General features: G+C 39.9%; 1 protein-coding gene across 2 annotated transcripts in view; it reads right to left on the bottom strand.

Annotated features, from left to right (window-relative positions):
* Positions 1-25689, bottom strand: part of NELL1 (neural EGFL like 1) — an 879943-nt gene that overhangs the window by 221588 nt on the left and 632666 nt on the right. For both annotated transcript variants that reach the window (XM_045484781.1, XM_045484782.1), the window contains exon 15: positions 12265-12360. In XM_045484781.1, the coding sequence (XP_045340737.1) occupies positions 12265-12360 (96 nt within the window). The remainder of the gene's footprint in view (positions 1-12264; positions 12361-25689) is intronic.

Here is a 25689-nt window from a genome sequence, read left to right as displayed (position 1 = left end):
TTGTTTTTTAATGTTTATTTATTTTAGAGAGAGAGAGAGACCGAGTACAAGTTGGGGAGGGGCAGAGAGAGAGGGAGACACAGAATCTGAAACAGGCTCCAAACTCTGAGCTGTCAGCACAGAGCGTGACATGGGGCTTGAACTCAGGAACAGAGACCTGAGCCGAGGTTGGATGCTTAACCGACTGAGCCACCCAGGCTCTCCGTCTCTGAGGAGATAACTCTTGAACAAATACTTACATGACATGAAGGAGCCAAAAATTCTATGCAAACCAAAGATTAAGGGAAACATGACTAGTATGTTCAGAAAATCAAGGAGACCACTGTGTGTGGAAAAGAAGGCATACAAGTGAAGGGGAGTACCATGAATGAAGGGGACAGACAGGTAACAGGTAGGGGGCACAGAACATGTAGTCTCAGAGATCATGGTAATGATTTTGACTTTTACTGTGTGAAAATAGGGAGCCATGGAGGATTTGAGACAGAGGAGTCACTAGATCCAGATTATATAATATTGTCCCCTTGATTACTTTGTTGAAAAGAGACTATAATTGCACCATAGTGAAAGAGAGGTTAAGGCCTGTTTTTTTTTTTTTTTTTTTTTTTTAACGTTTACTTATTTTTGAGAGAGAGACAGCATGTGAGTGGGGGAGGGGCAGAGAGAGAGGAAGACACAGAATGCGAAGCAGGCTCCAGACTCTGAGCTGTCAGCACAGAGCCCGACGTGGGGCTCAAACCCATGAACTGCGAGATCATGACCTGAGCTGAAGTTGGCCGCTTAATCATCAGAACCACCCAGGCACCCGGGTTAAAGCCTGTTTTTACATTCATCTAGAGGAGAGATGATTATATCATGTGCAAGAGCAGTGGTGGTAGAGATGTAAAGTTTGGATGCTAGATGCATTTTGGAGGCAGCGCCAAGATTTAGATATGCCCTGAAAAAGAAAAGTCAAGGACAAGTTCAAGATCTTAATCCAGGGAATGCGAAAGGCTAGATCCTGCCATCAGCCAGAATAAGGAAGACCAGAGGAGGAGAAATGTGAGAGGGAGAAGGATTGGAGGCATACTAGGTTATTGGAGACCCTCAATAACCACTCTTTTCTATTATTCTAAATTAATATCATATATTTGTGATCAACATATAAGTCTGTGTGTTGCCAGCAGAGAGAACATTATCAACCAGAGCTTGGGGATTTGTAAAAAATAAATAGATAAAATACACATTTCACTGATCAGAAGTAGTTTAGAACAGGCAGGAATTTAAGATGTAGGTGAAGGAGGAGGAGTAAAGCTAGAGGGGTAGGCAGAGAGCAGGCATGGGGGTCTTCATATATCACGCCTTGCAATCTGGCTGTATCTCAAGCACTGAGAAGGTACTGAAAAGTTTTCTTATCAAGGTATTCTTTAACAAAATAAAATCATGATAAGAAAACCTTTCAGTACCTCCTCAGCGCTTAGAAGATAAAGTGTCCCCTCATGGACTCAATCTACTTTAGCTAAAATTGTGGCCACTTGTAGATAACTTTAAGGTCTCTGTTAAACTGGAGATTGCTTTAAAATCACATTAGCCCGCCAAGCCAGAAACGGCTTATCTCCTCAACCATTACCAGAATGAATGCATACATCTTGATGTTTGATTCATCATATTTTGGACCCAAGTGGACATTTTCAGGCAACCACCATTCTTAATCAGTGGATTCTATTAGAAGAGAGTGATGCAAATCGCAAGAGTTATATTTCTCCTCAGTCTATTGGCTTCGATTAATCTTTTTCCACATGATCTATAGTGCAATACATAGTCTTAGATACAAAGAATTCTTAGATACTAGTTACTATGGCAAGCTCGTAATTTCTGGGTTCCAGTTGGTCATATTTTCACAGACACTTCATTTCCTTTCTGGTTAGCCATTGTGCTTCAAGTTATGGTGGTGTCTGTATTCCGCAGGGCATAGGATTAAAGAGGAATATATGACCCAAACTCCTGACTTTCACAGTTCAGTAGTGTGAGCTTTCCTGGTGGAAGCAGGCACTGCTTGTCATATAAGTAGTCAGGAATTATTTTCTGCCTTACTAACTAGACAAGGTAATACCTAATAGCTTTCATTTATCTGATGGGGAATGTCAATCTATTACAAATACGGCTCCCTTCACTTTGCTTTCTGGAAAGGCATTCTGACAATGGTACTGGAAATTCACAAAATTTTTAAACTAATGGCATTTCTGTCTTCCATCCTCAGTATGATACACTTTAAATTAGATGTCTTTTATTTATTTTTTTTTAAAGTGTATTCATTTTGAGAGAGTGTGAGCTAGCATGAGTGCGGTAGGGGCAGAGAAAGGTGGGAAGAAAGAGAGAGAAAGAGAGAAAGAATATCCCTAGCAGACTCTGCTGCTAATGCAGAAGTCCAAAGCGAGGTTTGAACTCATGAATTGTGAGATTAGAACCTGAGTCGAAATGAAGAGTCAGACGCTTGACCCACTGAGCCACCTAGGTTCCCTGAAATTAGGTATCTTTTAAGTGAGATTTCAAAGGGGGTTATTACAACTTGAAATTTACAAAATGATAACAGTGGACCATGTGAAATTGAAGGTCCTTGACTGTACTCATCCATTTATCAAGTATTTACTGAACTCAAATGTAATAGGATATTTAAACTGGACTTTTCCCATGTCAGAGTGTTGGCAGATGATAATATATTAAGGCTTTCTATATTCCAAAGCTGAGTGCTCGACTACCTTTATAACACTTCCAAAATCAGCTATGCCTACATTAACCATTAGCCACCTTACAGCTCTGTAAACAAAGGCCTAGAGATGTAGCAAGAGATGTGGGCAAGGCCAAAAGTGAGGATCTTGTTAGAGAAAGCTGTTTGGCATGCTGTCAGTTTTAGGTCCTTTTGAGGGTGGGTATGGGGATAGAGGTAAGAACTTTCTCTGAAAACTCATCTAAGGGTGACAGGCTTCAAGTACACCTAGAAATGTCCCCTGGATGGTGAGGGACATAGCAACTGGCATTTGACATACCTCAAAAGTCTAAAGGTCAGTGCCTGGATCTATGGGTGCCTCAGCCACATAGCACAACAAAAACAAACAAACAAAAACTACATCAAGAGAGGGCTGCACTTGGGCCGATGGAGGGGAAAGGTATCGTTTCCTACAGAAGAGAGTCAGAGCTTCCACTTAATCATATGTGAATCCTGCAGGGCAAAGGATCCACAACAGGGGAGGGGACCTTCACAAACTTAGAGCTGCAGAAGGGTGAAAGGATTGCCCATGTCAGAGGAACTTCATTTGGAAATCCCTAGTGACCAAAGACCCTCACCAAAGCGCCTCATGCGGCAAAAACTAGCCACTGCACATCATCTCCCATCCAGAAAGCCTCAAGGCTGGAAGACCACTGTACCTGTTATGTGAGACTGTGTCCTCTTGCCTATAAATCTCTCTCACCCTGAGGAGGACTGATGATATCTATGAACTTTAAAATTGGATATTGAAGGGAAAAGGAGGGAAATTGCCCATACCTGGCTTCTTACTGCAGACTTCTCAGACTGAAGCAGGTCAATGAGTGTGGACAGTAAAAAGCTTCTACTTGGCATTAACACAATCAATATTGTTGTTAATTGCTTAACTGAGATAATTTTTCGTCCTTAAAGCTCCCAATAACACAAGGACCTGATAAGCCATAGTGAGATCAACATCTTCCCAGCATTTTATCTGTGTATAGTGCATGTGTGTCTGTGCATAAAAATTGGACTCCTATTGAACATGCCATTTTTAATTCATAATGTCTAAGACACACCAGATACCAGGAAATTTTAAAAATACTTTCCTTTTTTGTTTTTTAATTTAGTTATTTAGGGGCGCCTGAGTGGCTCAGTCAGTTAAGCAGCTGCCTTCAGCTCGGGTCATAATCTGACGGTTTGTGGGTTTGAGCCCTGCATTGGGCTCTCTGTTGTCTGTGCAGAGCCTGCTTCGGATCCTCTGTCCCCCTTTCTCTCTGCCCCTCCCTCACTTGTGTTCTCTCTCTCTCCCTCTCTCTCAAAAATAAACAAAATTTTATAAATAAAAAAAAGTTATGTATTTATTTTTGGAGGGAAGGGGTACAGAGAGGGAGAAAGAATCCCATGCAGGCTCTGAGCTTGTCAGAATAGAGCCCAATGTGGGCCTTGATCCAACAAATGGTGATATCATGACCTGAGCCAAAATCAAGAATCAGATGCTTAACCAAATGAGCCACCCAGGTGCCTTAAAAATACTTTCCAGTGGGGCGGTACTGTTTTTATGCATATTTTTTAAATCAAGAAAGGAAGGCACAAAAGATTGAAGTAACTTTCCAAGATGATAGAGTAAGGCCTTAGAATTAGACAGAATGTTCCAGAGTTTATGTTCTTGACTGTACACTATATCCCCCATCTCATTAAATAGTCTTCTTCCTTCATAGGTTTGAAAGGTCCCATACAATCGTTGCCTATAATTTATTCCACTAATTCTCCACTGTTATAAATCTAGGTTTCTTCCAATGTATTATTATCTAAAATGCCATCCTTTGAAGATTGTAGGTATGTCCTCAAACCTCATTTATGTGTCCATCTCTGATTATTCTCTCAGTATAAATTCCTAGGCAAGCTTGATGAATGAGTTCAGACCACTTTCAGGGTTTTCTAAGATGATTACTCTCATTTTACACTGAAAAGCTGATGTTGCCCCCATCACATAGCTAGTAAAGCGGAGAATATGGGAATAGCATCCAGGTTTCCTGATGCCGAACTGAGAATCAGAATGTTTGTTTTTCTTATGTGAATTTGGAGAATCCACAAAGGTGTAAGGAAATATTTGTAGATGGAACTGTGGGTAGCCTTTTCAATGAGGTCTCACGTCTGCCTAGGTACAAAGTCATCTATGCTATCAAGAATATTGTGAGAACCTGGTGTGAAATCTTCAACACCAACAAATGGGAAACAAACAATGGCAAAAAAAATAATAATTCCCAAGTGTCCCTGGGGAAGTAGCCTATTGTTTCTGAATCTCAGTTTTATTACTGGTAAATTGAGAACAGAATTAATGATAAATATCATTTACAGATACCTATTGTATGCCAGGCACTCTACCAAGTGATTTAAATAGATTATTTCATTTAATCTCACCATAATATTATGAAATAAATGATAGCGATATTCCTTTTTTAGTGGTAAACAAGCTTAGAAACATTACGTATATCTGATATCATATCATATATTCTGAAACCCCAACTTAAAATGAGCTAGTGTGGCTTCAGAGATTGTACTCTTTATCCCTATTTTCTTTATTCTCTTCCTGCCTTAGGCACACCAAAAATTTTGAAAGGAATATGTAAAAACAATGCACATAAGGAAGTAGGAAATTATGGCTCATTCTTCACAGGAAAACATAATTTATTTGGCCTCCTATAGAACTCGTTTGGTTCAACTGCCCTTGGACACAAGTAATGTGATCAAGAGGAAACAGATTAGGGGCACCTGGGTGGCTCAGTCAGTTAAGCGTCTGACTTCAGCTCACGTCATGATCTCACGGTTCATGGGTTCAAGCCCCGTGTTGGGCTCTGTGCTGACAGCTTAGAGCCTGGAGCCTGCTTCAGATTCTGTGTCTCCCTCTCTCTCTGCCCCTTCCCCAACTCACACTCTGTGCCTCTCTCTCTCAAAAATAAACATTAAAAAAATTTTTAAAAAGAGGAAACATTACTGGAAGGTGTATGAACTTTCGATTCAGTAATACATGGGTCAGAACCCCAACTCCACTAGTGACTGGCTGAATACATACATATGTGTTCTCGTAGATGTTCAAAAGGCTGAAACTAGCTGCCTCACAAGAAGTAAATGAAAAACTTTGGGGACTTACAATAGATGGGAGATGGGCTAATGTAAGTTTCACTTCACAGAGGCTAATTCGTGAAGCAGATCTATTATCAGAATTTAGGCCTCTGTCCTTTACTCCAGTCCTCTATACTACCCTCTATACTACTAACCTAATTTATAGTCCATATCCCTATTTGTGAACAAAAGGTATCACTCCCAAAAGTTGTACTGATATGACTTGAAAACTTGCTCTGTATCAAGGAGATGAGAATGAAAAATGGCTTGAGGAATTTTTCCCTATGCCTGAAACCAGACAAAATGGCGACCCTGGCAGGTAAAGGACAGGGTTTTGACATAGCTCCAAAGAGCTCCAAGACTTAAGTGGCAACAGCATTTTGGAGCCATGGGAAAGTATGTTAGATCTCAGGCTGAATTTCTCCATCATAGCTGAAAGAAGAAGAAAAGTTGAGTGGGTGGAATTGAGGACAGGAAGAAGGTACCAAACAAGGTACTCAAGGTGAATGATCTTAGTGATGGTGGGTCTGGGCCCGTCTCTCCCTCCACTACAATGCCTCTTCTCTGCTATTCTCTATTTCTGGAAACCTTCAGAGAAGTGAACAGCTCCTCAAACCAATTCCCAGTCATCTAACTTTAATGAAATTTTAATAGTGCATCTGTGTGGTTCAACTCAGAGAAACCTCAGATCCTTATATTTCCCTTTTAAACGATGCCACAAAAGCACTGCTTACTCAAGCAGCTATTGGTTGTACAACAGCAGCACTTATAGGAATAGAAGCTGCCATTTGCCAAACCTGCACCATGTGACAGACAACCAGAGAAAGCTCATGATGAGAAACGGTAAATAAATCTCCTGACTTCTAGGAATTCGAAGGGGCACATTTACACTCTCTTTCCACATGCCTTCCCCACAGTCTCGTAATACCTGGAGAAGAAACTGAAAAAATACTCTCTTTTCCACTGACAGAATGGAACTATTATCCATCTTCTTAAAAGTTTTTCCTGAAACAAGAGTGGGCAGGGAAAATGCATACAGATGAATGCCAGCAGAGCTCTCTCAAAATCAGAGCAATATTTAAAATTTGGAAGACTACAGAAGTCTTTGTTTCTTTTTACTTGGTGGATAGATAACATACTCAGGGCAAAATGCTACCCTCTGTCTCTATGTCTGCAAGTCCCTGTGGCACAGGGAAAAGAACAAATTATCTGGCAAAAAAGTCATTTCCCTTTAAGGAAAAGCTAAAAGACTCCCCCCTCCCCCCCATAACTAAGAAAAATGAAGTCCTTTATGTGACTTTTTATGTTCTTTGTAGTAAGAAATTATTTTTAAAAGTTTAAAATAAACACAAATAACATTTATTATATTAGAAAATCCAGATAATCAAAATAAGAAAATAGTTATTGGACATTATATTGTGAATGGATAACACAATTAAACTTTTTGCTGTTTATTGATTTCCCTGAATATCCTTAAAAATTTTTTTTGTTTTTTAATGCTTATTTATTTCTGAGAGAGAGACAGTACATATGTGTGCATGCATACAAGCGGAGAACGTTGGGGGCTGGGAGGACGGGCAGAAGATCCAAAGCGGACTCCACACTGACAGCAGAGAACCCAATACAGGGCTCAAACTCATGAACTGCGAGATCATGACCTGAGCAGAAATCAGATGCTAAACCGACTGAGCCACCCAGGTGCCCACCCCCCAAATGAATATTCTTGATCAGGTACTTAATATACTTTGGTAAGGTTTGCAGATTATGAGAGGTTCAATGGTTATGTGAGTTTATTGAACAATATTTACAATAAAGGAACCCATTTCTGAAGCAATGTGGGAGAAAGTCAAGGTCTGCTAATTTTAGGATATCAGTATAATTTCTTTATAATTTTTTACATTAGACTATGGTCTAGCCTGTCCAACTTTGTCTGATTCACAAGATCCTGGTTATAAGTGCTTGGGTATACAGCTTAGAATTCATGAAATACACAAGTAGGAAAATGTAGTAAAATTAGATGCCTTGTCTGTACCACCACCAGACGAGAACATCTTCATTTATATCCCAGTCAAAACGCTTTCTAAAACTGACTGCCTAGTATCGTCAGAGAGAAATCATTTTAGAGAATATTCCATTTACGATGTGTGTGTGTCTAAGTTTTATATTATGAGACATTATCTTCTTACTACACATATGAAAAGCACTTTGTAAAAAGAAAAAGAAAGAATAAAGGGTTTTCTCTTCCTTTAGAACACAAGGGTTAGAGTAACTTACTTGTTGAGTGCGGTTAGAGCATTCACCTGTTTATTCTGTCGGTGGGAGAAAGTAGACCGAGCTTCCACATGAACCTGGTGCCTATGACAATAAGAAGGTGCATCTCACAGAGCACATGGTGGATATGAGCCAGATTCTGGTTCTTGGATGGTCAAGAATTTTCTAATTATAGTGGCTCTGAGCACTTCTAAAAATGTTTTATCTGCCAAAAAATGCTTATAAATTGTATATTATCAACTGAGATACATTTACCTAAAATACATATGTGTGTGTGCATACATACATACATAAAATTTTTGTAAAGATTTTTAAAAATGCTACATCTTAACCTGGTGTTGTCAGTAGGCATTAATTCTGCCTCCCAGGCAATATTTGGCAATGTCAAGAGACATTTCTGCTTGTCCTGGCTGGGGATGACCGAGTTAGTGGTATTTGGTGGGTACAGAGTCCAGTGATGCTGCTAAATAACCCACAATGCACAGGACAGCCCTCCACAACCAAGAACTATCTGGTCCACAAGGTCACTATTGTCAAGTTTATGAAACCTTTAACTGGACATAATTTGATACCTTATATGTAATGTCTACTTGTTCTTGCTTGCACATTTGCTTAATGCCAAGTAGAAAGCTTATTCTCATTCACTTCTCAGAAGATGATGTTCTGCTGTTTTCTGGTAGGTTACCTATTTTTGGATTTAGTGCAGCTCCTTGATTTCACACTGAAAAGTCTCTGGGAGGACTTTGTGTTGTTTCATTTTGTTTTATGTTTGGCTACGTTACGTCACTTTGGCATGATGTCCTATTAGCTCCCTTAAGTTAACAAGAAAGCTTTCTCTAGCTGCTCTATCCTAAAAAAGTAGCAAAATGACTTCTGATTCTTCACTCATTTCTCATTACACATCTCAAAGTTTATGCTGAAACCAAATCAAAGGTAAGGGCATAGAGAAGGACCAACATAATATACTGTCCAAAAACCAAGGAAGATAAAATTTTGCTTATCCTGAGTGGGGTTATAAAAAGCTTACATTTACTAAAATCTCATCAATAGAAGATAAATGCAGGGTTGTTTATCTTTGTGGTAACATAAAAAACACAGGTGGGAGTCTTAACTTCATTAAATTTTAGACAGTCATATTTTTAACAAATTATTTCAATGATTTAACTAAATGTACTTATGTTCTGAAAGGCTGAATATCACAATGGATAAAACCAATAATGGGGGGTGGGGGGCAATGGAAACATTTTTAAGACAAAACATAAGTGAATTCTATATAGCTCGAATGGGACCGTTTAATTAGACCTGAAATTGAAACAAACCAAATAAAAGATTTAGTCTAATCATGCTATGAGACATTCATAATGCGTTTGCATTTTCCCTTGTACTCTGAGACTCAAGGCATCCAACATCACTATTCAAAGGCAAACAGAATTACTTAATGCTTCTTGCTAATTATCAATGTGACAAAATAATTCAGATAAGATACGGCATAGGTTTTCAGTGTTTATCCTAAATTCATCTAGATCCCTTGCACACAACTGACTGGAAAATGCATACTTGATCCTACTCACAAAAAATCTCACAGAATTAGAATACCGGCCAGCATTATGGGGCACCAGGGTGGCTTAGTTGGTTAAGCATCTGACTTGGGCTCAGGTTATGATATCACGGTTTGTGAGTTCGAGCCCCACATTGGGCTCTGTGCTGACAGCATGGAGTCTGGAGCCCACTTTGAGTTCTGGGTCTCTCCTTCTCTCTATGCCCCTCCCCTGCCCCTGCTCACACCCTGTCTCTCTCTCTCTCTCAAAAAGTAAACATTAAAAAAAAAAAAAAAAAAGAATACTGGCCAGCATTTAATGGAATGGCTTTGCTACTGATGGCAGATAGCAGCACACGTGGAGAACCTTGTTTTATTTTTTTAACCTTATAATAACTGCAAAGATTCATGAAAATGCAATTGTCAATCTCAAATTTAACAACCGTAACATTTATGTAGGAACCCATGTCCTGCCTGTCCTTGCTTCGTTTTTCCCCTAGTCTTTTCTCCTTCATCTCTATTTTTCCTGCTCCACATTATGGACCAGAACATAAGCACTGATTCAGTTAACCCCTTATCAAGCAGAGAAAAGGCCAGAGGTCAAATCAACAAGTCATCAGAAACGACAGTTAATTTTTCATGAGCGGCCATGGACTCGGGCATTGGTCTAAGATAAATGCTCTCCCCTAATTCTTTAAAAGGTAAAAAGAGTAAGAACTTTACAGATGTTCTGGCTAAATACCTCAATAACAATTTAACAATTAGTTTATAACAGCAACCTGAAGTGCCTGGTGAAAGTACAGATTTGTGGGCCCTCGCCCAGACGTCCTGATTCACCAGGTCTGGGGTGGTAGCCCAGGAGCCTGGATTTTAACAGGAAGTCCATGTATTATCCTTGAGAAACACACACAAGGGTTTATACCACAGGCTTTGTGCAATGCAACTTATATTTCATTCTCAGTTCTAATAGTGGCTCTGTAGCACTGTAGAAGTGGCTAGAGAAGTTGCCAACCTGGATAAAGCTTTAGTTTACTATCTGTAAAATGGGAGCAGGGATATCAATCTCTTTTGTGTGTTAATATTAAAGCACTCATTTTAAAGGCCTGACACATAACTGGTACATGATAAATGGTCTATTGGTAAGAGTGGTATCCATCATTATCAACATCATCACCATCACCATTCTGTCCCCATTAATCCCTGGATACTCATTTTAGGGAAACACAGCAGTTCTAGAGGAAATAATGGGAAACCTTCAGAGTTTTTTTTTTTTTTTTTTTAATTTTAGAAAACGTAATCAAAATCAAATGTACTATAGTAAAGAAAGACATGTGTGCTAAGTTACCATTTGGTGTCTTTGCTTTTGGCAAGAATATTTCAGCTCCGTGGGGTAATGTTCTCATATGCTGCTCAGAAGTAGAACTTGGCTTCTTGACACATTCTTCTTAAGGATAAGCCAATTAATATTATTTCATAAATGTGACTTGATTTGTGGATAATATCACAAAATATGGAAATGATGGTGTGCATGTCATTGACTTCCTTGTTGAATAATTTATGTAAATTTTGAAATATTTTTATAAAGACTCAGGCTGCCTTATAAATATATAGGTAGTACAATGTAGTCTGTTGGACAGTTTGGGCTCATTAAAAATATGAAAACTTTAAACATGAAGGAAAGGAGCTTTGCTTCGATCTTTGGCATTACAGGAAGACACCCTCAAACTCATCAACTAAGAGGAATAATGATGACAACACCGTGTTTCCATTTTTCTATGCTATTCTATGGTAAGTGTCAAGTGTGACACTCCCTTCTCAGAAAAACACAATACAGTGGTTTTACCCTAACAAAACTCATGGGCAAATACACTGAAATGTTCATCCTTACGTGGCATAAACCCCTTGCCTGCACTGACTGCACACACTGGCACACTGACATCGAATGGCACTTTTCACTCACACAAAGGTAGGAGGACGTCTTCAATTAATAAGAGAGCTGGATTTCACCAGATAGCACCAAGTGTAAACATTACATTTATTGCCAATAGAAAGATGCACATAATGGAATCTTACCAATACTAATCGGGTTATATTATCAGGTCCATGAACGATAATGTTCATTATAAACCAATATTAGAATAAAATTCCAAGCACACCAATAAACCTGCTGCTAGAGTTATTTAATGTGCTTTTACGCAAAGAGCATGTGGTTCTAATCTAGATTCTGTTGATGCAGCAGATTGTTACAACTCCAATAGTTGCATGTTATGCTACCCAATAGATGATAAGTTGGGCAGGTCAGTTCGTCAGGCTTTATCTCCAATTAGCACTAAAAATGCACACAGCAAACTAGAGCAGAGAAAAGACTCGACCTTGCTAAATTAGACACGCTGGAGAGAGGGCAAATGAAGCCCTATTTTCAAAGGGAGGATCCCTAATACTCTGTAATCAAAATGTACCCTCTTTGGAAGAGGAACACCTGCCATCAAAACATAAGGTACCAAGTTAACCCACAGTACCATACTTAGAGAAAGAGTTTCATTCTCTATGAAAGATTCTCTCTCTGTCTCCACTCCCTATCCTCCCAAAATAACAAAACAGGCAAGGTTACCTTTCTCACAGTGGCTTCCTGTGAATCCAGAAGGACAGACGCATTTGTTAGGAGACACACATGTTCCACCGTACCTGCAGCCCTCTTGGCAGAAAGCTGTCACACACACAAAAAAAATAAATAATAATAATAGTAAGAGATTTCTCTTAGATAAGATGGCAATAAGGAAACTCATGGTGAACAGCATGAACACAGAAACAATTCTTTCTTCGTTGCAGAGAGAATACTTATGTGTTGACATATTTAAAAGTTTCTGTATACAAAAAGAAATAAACATAATACCTATTTCACTGGTTTATATGAAATCAATTGAAATAATGGATATTAAGTATTTAGCACAGGGCTGGCATGTGCTAAGGGGTAGTTAGTATGAGCAACTATTACTATTGCTATTATTCTGATTATTGATAAATTTTAAATCAAATAGGAAACTAGAAAGGATAGGGTAGGGTCAAAGGCAAAGGCATTTTATTTTTTTTTTTAAACATTTATTTATTATTGAGAGACAGTGAGAGAGAGAGAGCATGAGCATGGGAGGGGCAGAGAGAGGAGGAGACACAGAATCTGAAGTAAGCTCCAGGCTCCGGGCTGTCAGCACAGAACCCGACGCGGGGCTCGAACCCACAAACTGGGAGACCATGACCTGAGCTGAAGTCGGATGCTCAATTGACTGAGCCACCCAGGTGCCCCAAACACAAAGGCATTTTAAATACGATTTTGAAACTACTCTTTGTAACTATTTTTAAAACATCTTTTATTATAATAAAAACATTTGTATATTACTTGAAAAGATTTGGGATAGTCTATATAATTTTTGATGACATAAATTTAACTAAGTGCTTACTGTTGGATATTTAAGATGTTTCCAACAATTCCACAGTAAAACATTACCTTGTCCTTATAGCTAAAATGCTCAATACACCTCAAATTATTCCTTTAGGAGAAATGCTTCAACGTGCAAATGCTGTTTCAAAGGATATATCCTTTGTTAAGTCTTTTGATAAACCAAACCCCAACTCAGTGCTGCCCTGTTAACCTTCAGAGACCAGGTTGGTTTCCCATATTACCCACCAGCTGTATAGCTCCATGAACCTCTCCTTAGCAGTACCACCTATAATTGTTCACTTATGTATAATTAGTTACCACCTTCTATTTCATCCACTGGCCTGTAAGACCCATCAGGACAAGTAACTGGATTCTTCTTGCTCCCCACTGTACCGTAGTTTTAGAACCTAAGCACACGGTAGTTGCTGAATGAACTGACCTATATTCTGCAGATTATTCTGACAAGAAAACTCTTTTTCTAACAATTCCTCAACACTTCCATGCTGGATAATTTATGATCAAACCCTTCAGCATAACCCACAATATAGGGTACCAAAACCGCAAAATCGGTCATTGATGAAGATGATTGCAACTTGTTACCACTGAGTTTCTTCCATTCACAAGAGACCTAGGTGAGCAAATGCTTTTAATTGCTGCTAGAAATATGCCACACTGGAAAAATGTCATCGTTATATTTTGCCATCATCACCCAAACAATATGGGTTTAACTTTTAAAAAGCTACATAAAAACCTCTGGAGAGTTGAACACTAGTTCAAATACATAGAACTTCTCACAATATTACCATTTTCCACATCATTTAACATCCCCTGGATAATTAACATTCTGTAGCTTAGTAATTAATCGTGAGCTCCTTTGCATCTGTCAGAGGACAGACAGCGTGTACCTTGCTATTCAAATACGATTTCCCATTTTCTAGCATCTTAGTACCCTAAGACTATGCAAAACACATTTGGACCACATCAGCCTTGGTATGTTCATCACAAACCAATATGTATATAAACATATGCATACAAACATATACAAAATCTCTTGCCCCCAAAATCACACATTTGGCCTCTGGTGACTAACATTTCAAGTAGGATATTTAACATATAGCTCTGCACCAGAGCTAGTAACAAAAAATAAAGTGTTGTTGCAGGCTGAAATGGCAGATGGAAAGCTGGTAAGGAGCAGTTTCAAGTGACCCCAAAAGACGACAGGAATTAGGAAGCAAGAAGCTCGGTTTGGGTTTCTTTAGTGAAACAAACAGCACTTGGGCCAGAGCTGCATGCGCATGCGCGCACACACTTAAACAGATTCCTAATAATATGCGTGCGTGCTCCTGACTTACTCAACTCTTACGAAGAAATGATCGAGGTTTTGTGGCAAGCATAATGTTTGTAATGTTCTAAGAATGCAGATGTCATAATAAATAGGGTACTGTGAGGACGAAATGAATTAGTGTTTGTAAGGGCCTTTAAACAGTGTGTGGCACATAGTGTTAAATAACTATTTTGTTAAATAAAATTGATGGCAATATTGTCATGACGGTGAAGCACGGAGTGGGAACAAATTGCCTAATACCCAGACAATATAAGCCCATTCGACAAGGAGTAGGGCTTCCCCAAGATGGGTTAAAGGCATCTCTTGTTGTTTAGGCTTGATTTAGTTTCTAATAATGGTAGTAGTGACCTTTATCATGGAAATGACAGATAGGTGTTACTGTTTCTTTCACAAAAAAGGTAAAAGCAGGGCTCAAAAACAAAGTACCCTGTCTAAGGCCACTCAGGTAGCAAAGCAGGAGAGCAAAGATTCAAGCAGACTTCTTTGGCTACAGGCCTTGCCTTTTCTTTATATGTTACAGTGCAGGTTAATCTGCAATCTGGTATTCACATGGGCAGCTTTGTTCTTTTTTGGATAGTTCCATAAGGGCTAAGTAAATGGTCTATAAATTGAAAGAAAAAATAAGTATGTCCAAATTGCACATATGGCACCAAAGAAGAGGGGTAGGGAGCTGTTCATGTTCATCTTATCTAATCTCCATTTGTGTCTGAGCCTAGTCACAATTTACGAAATCTAGGCACACAGTATTTTTTGATGGACTTTATCTGGAACAGAAATTCATTACCTACTCAAACCTCAGAGAGTATGACAAAGTAATTTAAAAAAAAAAAAAAAACAAAACAGAAAAGCAAATAAAGAAGGAACATGTCATCCAAAACTTGAACTACCCGAAATCAAGATCAATGCAAAGTATTTCTTTGAATACTTCACAAGACATCAAAAGACACTGGCATCCTACACTAAAGGTTGTGGATAGATGATTTATATCTGGTTCTTCTTGATCAACTATCAGCCCAGCATTTCAAAGACAAAGATTCTGATGCTCAGAGGACCTATAATTTTGCACAGCATTACTTAGTGGATGGTATAACCAAAACAAAAAGCCAAGTGAGCACTACATTTCTTTCCAGTTTCTGGGAAGACAGGATAGGAGAACCACATGACTCAAACCCTTGTTCTGCATTTTATAGCTATGTCACCTACAGCAAATTATTTCACTTCTCTGGACCTCAGAGAACAAAACAAACAATAATGACAAAAACACCTACACTGTGCAGGTTACATTGAACTGCCAATGCAAACCACCCAGCGCAGGGCACTACAGGTATAGTGTGCTCAGGACCTGAAGGTGACTGTTGTTATTTATCACCAGGATTCTGTTTTCCCAAAGAACACTACTATCATGTACCGGTTTTTGTTCTAGATGTGCCAAGGATTACACAGAAAAGATCCCTATGCCATGGACCTTATTCTTTAATGAAGGCTCATGGTCATTCCTTCCTTGACTTGATGAGTTTAGTTCTATCACATGGTTTACAGTGAAACTTGGAATCATAGCTACTTTGCAAACTCAGGAAAACTCAGGCATCGTGGGTATGTTGCTCTTTTGTCAACCACTAATTCGAAGCATGACTTGAATAGATTACAAATATGCAATGAAATTAAAAACCTGATTCTGCCATTACAATGCCATTTGTTATTAATGTCATACCCTGGGGGAGATGTTGCCCTGGACCAACTCTGAAATGGTATTATTCTGTTTTTGAAGGGACTCTCTTCATTGTGCAAGAAAACCAGAAAACTCAAAATTGAGGGAGCATTAATCCACAGAAAGACTACTTGTTTTATATTCAAAAAGTCTCAGCATGTGAAACAAAACTTGGACATGTAGGGAACAAAATGAGAATATAGGTTTGCAGATGCCCAGTATCATCATCATGTGTTCAATGTGACAACACTGGTTTTACACTAACAAAAAAGTAATATCCATTCAAGGTCCAAACACTTTTCAGGATCCTCAGAAAGTTTTCTGGGCATATATTTAGTTTCCAGGGATACTCAGTATGCTGACAAAATATAAGGAAACATACAAGTTTTATTCAGCACCATCTGATAAAAGGAAACTTTTTTTTCCTCCTGGTTTCCTTGAGGAAGCATTTTCCTCGAGCTCATTTCTGACCTGTGCAGGCAGAGGAATTAAATTCTATTGGTAAATTTGGGGAGAATATGTATCAGGGTGATGATTCTCAGGTGGGAGAAGCAGGAAACAAGGCTGGAAGCACCATTAGAAGTATGTAATTGTTACATTTCTAGCTTTGTTTTGGATAGTTACTAGATGTGAATTATAGCCTTTAAAAATAATCATCAAGATACCTCAATAAATAATAGCTGACTACCAAGGACCAATGATTACATGGTATTATGAGCCAACCATTATAATTAAGTTGATTATGTGCACCTAAAACCCCAAATGGGGAGGAAATATTTAAAACCTATTCATGCTTACCAAAACTCCATGGCCACCCCCACTTCTTTCTTGGGAATGAGCTGCCTTCATTCAGATGGAATCAATTTTCCTTACCTCCCAGATGATGCCTTCCTCCCTGGAACCTGGTTGGTAAGTCAGCCTTCTTCTGTGTTCATTCTTAGCAAACTAACTTGTCTTACCGACTTAAACGCATCTTCTTCAACCCAGCTGTCAGTAACAAAGGTGATATCACCTCTATGTTTGCTTTTTGGTTTATTCCTCATTTCTTTCAGAACATGGTACGTATCAAAGACCCTCTCAAACATGTCTGGTTGTCACAGATGGCAGGTAGGGTCAGTGCGGTAATGACATTTGGTGGGTAGAGGACAGGGATGTTGCTAAACGTCTTGTAATGCATAGGTTGGCCCTGCATAACAAAGAATTATCTGGCCCAAAATGTCAACAGTGTTGAGACTGAGAAACTCTGCTCCAACTTTACACAATGTAAGTCTATTAGGTGTCTCCAGGAGCAAAATTCTGTTACTTTAACCCTTTTTTTCCATTTCTACCTCCTTAATCTCTTCCCCCCTGCAAAAAAAAACAGTTAAAATGCAGAAAAAACCTAAGAATAAAATCATCCAGATGGCTAGTCTGATACATAAAACCAAACATCCAGATGTCTACAACTCTCCATTTTCATATTATTCTGGTCTTAAGCACACAGTATACTGCACAAGTTGATATTTAACCATTGCCGCCAGGTCACCATCACCCCTATTACTTACTATGTGTGTTTGTATCCACAGCTGTAATAGCCCTTTGCACTCTCCTTTTCAACACTAATAATACTAACAATAGTAATGGTGAATTCCATTTCTGGAAGACCTATTAAGGCCTTAAAGACTATATGCCATTTCATCCTAACAGCAGCAGCACTGTGGATTAGCCATGTTATCCTCATTGTCAGATGAGAAAGCTGGCTTAGAGAAGTGGAAGGTCACACTGCTAAGTGGTAATCTGGGTTTTGAGTCCAGCATCAATCACCTCTTTCTAAGTCATTACCATTTTGAGCTTGCCCACCTACTGTGCGCAGAAAACATGCTGGGTGCTGAGAAGTCTATAGCTAGGTGAGAGATGGCAGAGACATCTAAAACACATATAAAACCAAGAATAAAATGCAATAAATGCTATGATAGCAATATGAATAAAATGCCGACAGAACATAGAAGACAATGTGATAAATTGTGCCTGATGGACTTAGGGCAAAGCTTTTCAACAGAGCTGGCATTTGAGTTGGGTCTGGAGGAATGAATGGGATTTTTGCCAAGAAGAGAAGCACAGGAAAGGGGACACTTCAGGTCAAGGTTTGTCCTGTGGAAAGGTATTGAATAGGAGATGAAAATGAGTCAGTGTTTATAACTCACATCAAGGTTAGAGACGGAGCATTAGAAGAAAATGCAGTTAGTCATGCAGGCAAATAGGAGCATGTTAGCACCTGCAAACCATCCTCTCCATCTTCCCATTTCCCATCCACTTCCTGGGTTTGTTAGTGACCTCCAGGCACAGTAGTGTACTGCCTGGATATCTGCATACAGACTCTTTTGTTCTGTCCATCATTCTAGTTATTTGGTTTAACATAACGCTTTGCTAATCTTTTTTACTACTCTAAATAGTAGGCTGTAAGTTTTATTCAGAAACCTTCACATACACACAACCAGTAATATAAAATTGACTCTCAGTATGTATAATGCATTTCGATGTTTTCTATTGTATTGACTTCCATTGCATTGCTTTGCACTGTACTCTATTCTCTATCAGTTTTAAAACAAGCTATCATTCAATGACTTACTTCTCCAGCCCGCTAAACCTGCACTTTAAACTAGGCACTTATTTCACACATCCTTGGTAATCACTGTATTCTTCTAGCCCACAGCATTCTGTGACAGTATGTGGGGCCACAGAGTACTTTTAGATTAATCTTCAGATTTTGGTCTTAGCTCTAGAAAGAGTGATGTAAGTAAATGTTGCTATTCTCTAGGGATATAGTTGCAACAGAGGCCATGTGGCCTGAAAAGTCAAAATATTTACTATATGAGCCTTTACTGAAAATCTCTTTCAGAGGAAAAAGTAGTTGGGAATGACCAAGGTTGAAAGGAGAGATAGTGCATCCTTTTGCATTTTGTTTTGGAGGGGAGAGGCAGGGTGAGGCTGTATATATGCTTCTCTGACTGGACTGTGAGATTCTTAAGGATGAGGGTCATGTTGTTTGCAATTCTGCCTTCCTCTCTATCATCTTGAATTCTGGTGATATTAAACCTGTGTATTTTGGTAGAGTATACATCAATTATGTAAAGAAAACAAAGGTTGAGAAGTCAGTTTTGTGTCATGAACTGTATCATGAAATTTGAGATCAACATTTGACCAAGTCAGATCAATTCAGTTTTAAAAATGGATCATTTACTATGTGTTCAGACACTAGATACTCTAGTAAGACATGATCCCTATCCTCCAGAATCTGAAAGTCTATTATAATGATTCTCCCTGAGGCAATCCTCCCCTCCCCAGGGGATACCTGGCAATGTCTGGAGGCATTTTCCGGGGTCACAAACGGGGGAGTGCAGTGGTGGGTGTACTGGTGGGCAGAGACCAGGAATGCTGCTGCTGAACATCCTGCATGCACAGGACAGCCCCAAAGCAAAGAATTATCCAGCTCAACATGTCAACGGTGTCAAAGGTTAGCAAAGGTAGACAGTCCTTTTTATTTAGTCATTCAACAGACACTTATTGAATACCCTCTGTGCCAAAGATTATTCTGAGAACCAAGAATTACAAAGAATAGATAAAAAATACTTCAACTTATGGGTCTATATTTTAGTGGGAGAATATATACAATAACAAAATAAGTGTGTAAGTGACACAGTAAGGTAGATGATGACAAGCGATATAGTGAAAACCACAAGAGAGCAGGAGAGTGGGGTAGGGGGAGGTGACAGCGGGGGAGGGTTACAGTTAAACAGGGCAATTGTGGAAGGTGTAGCTGAGCAGGTGACAGCTGAGTAAAGACACAAGCGTAGAAGGAGTGAGCCATCAAGCAGAAAAGTGTTCCAAGCAGAGGTTACAGCAAGTGCAGAAGCCCTGAGGGGTAGAGTGTACAGATCAAGTCGTGCTTTATATATCCTAGCAATACTGCCTGCACAAACGTTTTTCTAGAAGATCAAAAAGAGGTCCACACAACAGCAGATGCCTAAGCTGAATCAGAAAAACAGTAAGGAACAAGGCAGTTTGGGGCCAAGGAGGGTCAAGTCAGGGGTGGGGAGCAAGAGCACATGCAGAAGAACAAATGCATGGAGCACCACTAGTGGAATCAGAGGAGCACAGAGCTTGCTGGGAGATGGGCCATAAGGAAGGAGATACAGTGACTGTGACACAGTGACTGTAGCTGGTATTCTTTTTTTTTTTTTTTTTTTTTAATGTTTATTTATGTTCCAGAGAGAGAGTGTGTGTGAGCATGGGAGGGGCAGAGAGAGGGAGACACAGAATCTTAAGCAGGCTCCAGGCTCCAATCTGTCAGCGCAGAGCCTGACGTGGGGCTCAAACCCACAAACCATGAAATCATGACCTGAGCCGAAGTCAGACGCTTAACCCACTGAGCCACCCAGGCAACTCCCCCACCTTTTTCTTTTTTTTTTTTTTTAACGTTTATTTATTTTTGAGACACAGAGAGACAGAGCATGAACGGGGGAGGGTCAGAGAGAGAGGGAGACACAGAATGTGAAACAGGCTCCAGGCTCTGAGCAGTCAGCACAGAGCCCGACGCGGGGCTCGAACTCACGGACCGCGAGATCATGACCTGAGCTGAAGTCGGACGTTCGACCGACTGAGCCACCCAGGCGCCCCTTTCTTTTTTTAATATTTTTGAGAGAGAGAGAGAGAGAGAGAGAGCACAAGTGGAGGAGGGACAGAGAGTGGGGGACAGAGGATCTGAAGCAGGCTCTTCACTGACAGCACAGAGCCCGACACAGGGCTTGAACTCATGAGCCGTGAGATTATGACCTGAGCTGAAGTCTGACACTCAACTAAGTCACCCAGGCGCCCCTGTAGCTGGTATTCTACTAACCCAGGCTTTGGGCTATTTCACTGAAGAGCCACTTCTACTTTGCCTTCCTCCTCAGGTACTCACTGCTCTCACGAACAATTCAGAACTGCCAATATTGTCTTATTTTCCTGCAATTCCAATTTCATTCAGAATAAAACTGGTGGCTTTTTCCTAGGAAAGCACAGCCAAAATGCTGAATATGAATAAGTTTCTTGAGTTTAAAGTCTCTGAAATGTAGAAATGGAAGAATCACATAAAAGGAAGAGCAATGCAGCAAAAAAGTCTCTAAAAACTTGGGAATGAGGAATATTCGGCCCTGATTTTTTGCACGTAGGGGTCAATCATTCACACATTACTCAAACAACATGGGTGTCTGTGGAATTCTTCCATAGAGCCTACGGCTTGGTGTGTGGTTATGACTCTGGAAACAGGTCTAGGTTCCAGTCCCGGTTCCAACCCTTATTAGCTGATTGATTCTCACCCCTCAGCTTGGGTGAGATATAACTGACATTAAAAAAAAAAAAGCATTGTGTACATTAAAGGTGTAAAATATGTTGATTTATTACATTTTTATATTATAAAAGGATTGCCACCATGACCTTATTTTGAAAATTGCTTAATCTCCTTAAGCACCAAATTCCTTATCTGTATAGTTAGGTCAATAAGAGAACCTATGGCACACTGATATTACTGGGATTAAATAAATAATGCATATAAAGTATTTTTCACCGTGCCCATGAACATAAGTGCACAATAATGGTCAGTGCCTCTTAAATCTGTCAGTCTCTTAATATAGGTTAGAGACTATAGGACTAACCTATAGGTTAGGACTAACCTATATTAATATAGGTTAATATAGTCTCTTAGGTTAATATAGTGCAGCAATTTCTTCCCAAATGTGAAAACTTGTGATCTGTCTTCCCTAACTGGCAGTTATAAACTATCAGTTTATAAACTGATGCCAGAGTTCAGGAGAGTTTGTTGAGGACTAGAATCAATAGGAAGGAAAATAATAAGGGATTAAGACAAAAACCTAAGAAGGGGAACAGAGTAAGAGTTGGTGTTCAAATCTCAAAAAGCAAAATTCAGGAAGCTAGTTAAGGATGTCCCACAATGTAAAAAACTAAGACAACAGCCAAGTTTTATCTTTGCAACAAAAACTCTGAAAGCAATTCAAAATGTGGTGTTCAGCATTTACAGGAGCGCTAAAAATGGGAACCTGAAAGTGCTATCTGTGAAAAGCAGTTGAGGAGAATGCCCCGGGTGAGGAGGTCAGAAGGTTTCCTGCTGCATGCCATATTGGAGTCAAGACCTATATTATACTGTGACCTCTGGAGGTCACGGTCTGGAAACTTTTAAGAAACAAATTCCAGTAACCTCTCCCCGGGAAAAGCATTCTGTGATTTTATATAACCACATGGAATGAGATGTTAAACCTTGAGTGAGATATGAATCCAGGCTGCAGTGATAGTAGCTGGGTCATCTGGGTGGAGCTGAGCTCTTGAGAGGGTTTTTCCATTTCCTACCTCCACCTTGAAATTGGAGCGATTTCTCAGACTCATAAAGCATTCTGTGCTTTGGTTTAAAAAGCGCTCCACAAGAATCTTAAAAGGCAATCTGCAACGGAACCATTCTGTAATGAATGAGGACATGAAGAGGACAGGAACTAGATGACATGCCCAAGCAAAAGTTAATTACAAGGCAGAGACTGAGAATTCCAGAATTTCTCCCCAATGGGAGAAAGCTTGTTTGCGTTTTTAACGGAGTGGAGAGGGAAAGAGAGAGGGTGGAAATAAGGGAGGAGGGAAAGATGAAAGGAGAAAAAGAAGGAAGAACTGCAGCGTTTGCAGTTCTCCCCACTCCTGCCCTTTCAAATACCTAACACAGATGGACACCTGGACGGTCAGATGACTGGCTCTGGGACATGGGCAGCCTGGCTACAAATGTCAGGTCTTTTTCTAGCTGTGTAACCTAGAACTTACCGAGACACATTTGTAAACCTTATTTTCCTCATGGAAAAATGGGAAATTAAAACAGCACTTTCTTTATATGGTTGTCATGAGAAAAAAAAAATTACTGCAGGTTGAGCGCTTAGAGTCAGGTGCTCAAGAGATAATAATTATTGATATTATTATCATTAGTTACATACACAGAGAGGAAATCTATCTAGGGGAAAAAAGACACTGACTTGGGGAACTAAAGGTAAATGAAATGAAACCCTACCTCACAGAGCTATCACACTGTTGTTTGTATTTTGTTGAAGAGGTATAATTTTTCAATTCCATGCTTCAAGGTCCCAAGGAAGGAATACAGAATTAGAATTATTAATTACCATGTTGTAGAATGCAAAGAATTCCAAAGAGCTCTGCTTGCTGGAGGATTGAAAAACATATATTTGACCTTTCTTTGGCTGTCTTCAAAGTCAAAGCCCAGGGTCCTCTTAAGTGAGCTTGTCTGATTAATGGCTGGCTTCATGCTGCACATACCCGCCGGGCCTCGAGCCTTCACCACTGCCTGGTTATCTGTCTTTCTAGATGTTTAGCGATAGCTCACCTACAACACGAGCTGCCCTCATTCCTGAGCTAATGTTATTTTTGAAACATCTAGGCTCAAGTCCCTCAAAATGTATTTCTAATTTATAGAGCACAGTGGAGGTAAAACAGCACAGTCCCTAGAATCAGCGATATGTGGATTCAGTCACTAGCTGTGTGACCTTCAGCAAGTTACAAGCCTTCTCTGAGCCTCAGTTTGCCCACTTGTGAGATGAAGACATGACTACCTCTTCTTCAAGTTGGGGTGAAGGTTAAATGACAGGATAAATACACCAGCAAGTGGCACAGAGCCTGTACATTGCCTTCCTCTGCAGAAGGCTTCCTTGCCACTTTTCACCAGCAGCCTTATCCCACCAGATGCAGTTCCCCAAACATGCTGAGCTTGCTTGCATATTCATTTGGTGAGCCCACACGATACCGAACATGCCGGGATGAGGCAAGCCACCACTGCTATTTCCTGAGGGTGCTATATAGGACTTTCTTTCTTATATAAAGACACCAATCACTGGATTTAGAGCCCATGCTAAATCCAGGATGGTACCACCTCAAGGTAAGATTTGCAAATCTTAACTAGATTTGTGAAGACCCCATTTCTAAAGGTCACATTCACAGGTATTAGGGGTTAGGACCTAGAATATCTTTCAAGGGGCCACTATTCGACCTACTCCAGGCATCCTCCTTTCTTCCTCCAGAGGACCTTTAGCACATTTCATCATAGCACTTATCGTACTGTCCTCTAACCATCTTCTCACTAATCTGTTTGACCTAATAGATTTGAACTTCTCAAGCAAACAGACCATGTCCTTCATCTCTCTGTCTCCAGTTCCAAGTGTAGCTCCTGGCACATAATACACACTCAATCGCTCCTTACTGAATAAATAAATTACAAATCACAGAGTAGACTTCTAAAACCAGCAAAGGATTTAGTGGAGTATCGCCGGGAAGTTTAATTCCCATTATCATTGGTGAAGACAATCAAGTGTTTGCATCTAATGTTGGGCTTTTACAAATGCGTTGGCTTCTATTTTCTTTTTCAACAGAATGCAACACAGGGTCAATGAAATTATATACCTATGCATTGAGCAATGGAGAAGAATTCTTAACCATAAGAACAGAGGCATTTGTTCAATATTAGTTGTTTCCAAACTTAAACAAAATCTACATCAAGAGTTAAATCATTTCCTTCTTTTGTTAGCCATTCATGGTGGTGTCGTTTTCCACTTGCCATTTTTCAAGAGCGCAATCAGGACCCTTCAACCTGCAGAATGATACCTTATGCAATAGTCACACCCAAGAAATTACTGGAGTGAGAAAATATTTTCAAAGCAGTAAGCAAGACAAAAAAGGCAGCCAGATAAAGTGAATGAGATAATCATTCAAAAGCGTGTTTTTATTGTGTCTCAAATTAGGAAAAAAGGAACTGATGATTGGTATATATAAAAGCTGAGAACTTGAGAAGTAGGAGACAGGAAAGAAAGAGAAGACAAGAGATTGGCTATAGCAACAGAAGCCATGCCAAAGAGAAGAAGAAGGTGTAGAGGGCTGATGATGTTTCTCAACATGGAGATGAGAAGAGCACAGACAGGGGCGCCTGGGTGGCGCAGTTGGTTAAGCGTCCGACTTCAGCCAGGTCACGATCTCACAGTCTGTGAGTTCGAGCCCCGCGTCGGGCTCTGGGCTGATGGCTCAGAGCCTGGAGCCTGCTTCCGATTCTGTGTCTCCCTCTCTCTCTCCCCCTCCCCCGTTCATGCTCTGTCTCTCTCTGTCCCCAAAAATAAATAAACGTTGAAAAAAAAAAAAAAGAAGAGCACAGACAGAGGAGACAGAGGGGATCCAGTCTCTCAGACTAGGAGTCCCCTGAGCTCATAGGAGCAACCTCCTGGGCATGACTCCAGAGATATCCCACTATCTATCAGACTTATGGAATCTGACGGCTAGGTAGAGGCAGCAAGTAAAAGGATGGTCTCATTTATTTCAAGAGTCAGAGAGAAAATGCTAATGATTACCATCTAGCGGATTGTGAAACATTTAATGAAAGGCCAAACCAATTCATGTTCATTTTATTGGTTTCATAGGGCAGTGCTGTGATCAGTAATACCAGATACAGCCATACTGAGGACACAGTGATGGCCACTACAGT

The sequence above is a fragment of the Leopardus geoffroyi genome, chromosome D1, assembly GCF_018350155.1.
Source record: "Leopardus geoffroyi isolate Oge1 chromosome D1, O.geoffroyi_Oge1_pat1.0, whole genome shotgun sequence".
In the NCBI taxonomy this organism is placed as follows: domain Eukaryota; kingdom Metazoa; phylum Chordata; class Mammalia; order Carnivora; family Felidae; genus Leopardus; species Leopardus geoffroyi.
Note: the sequence above shows the minus strand (reverse complement) of the source record. Positions and strands in the feature narration are given on the sequence as shown.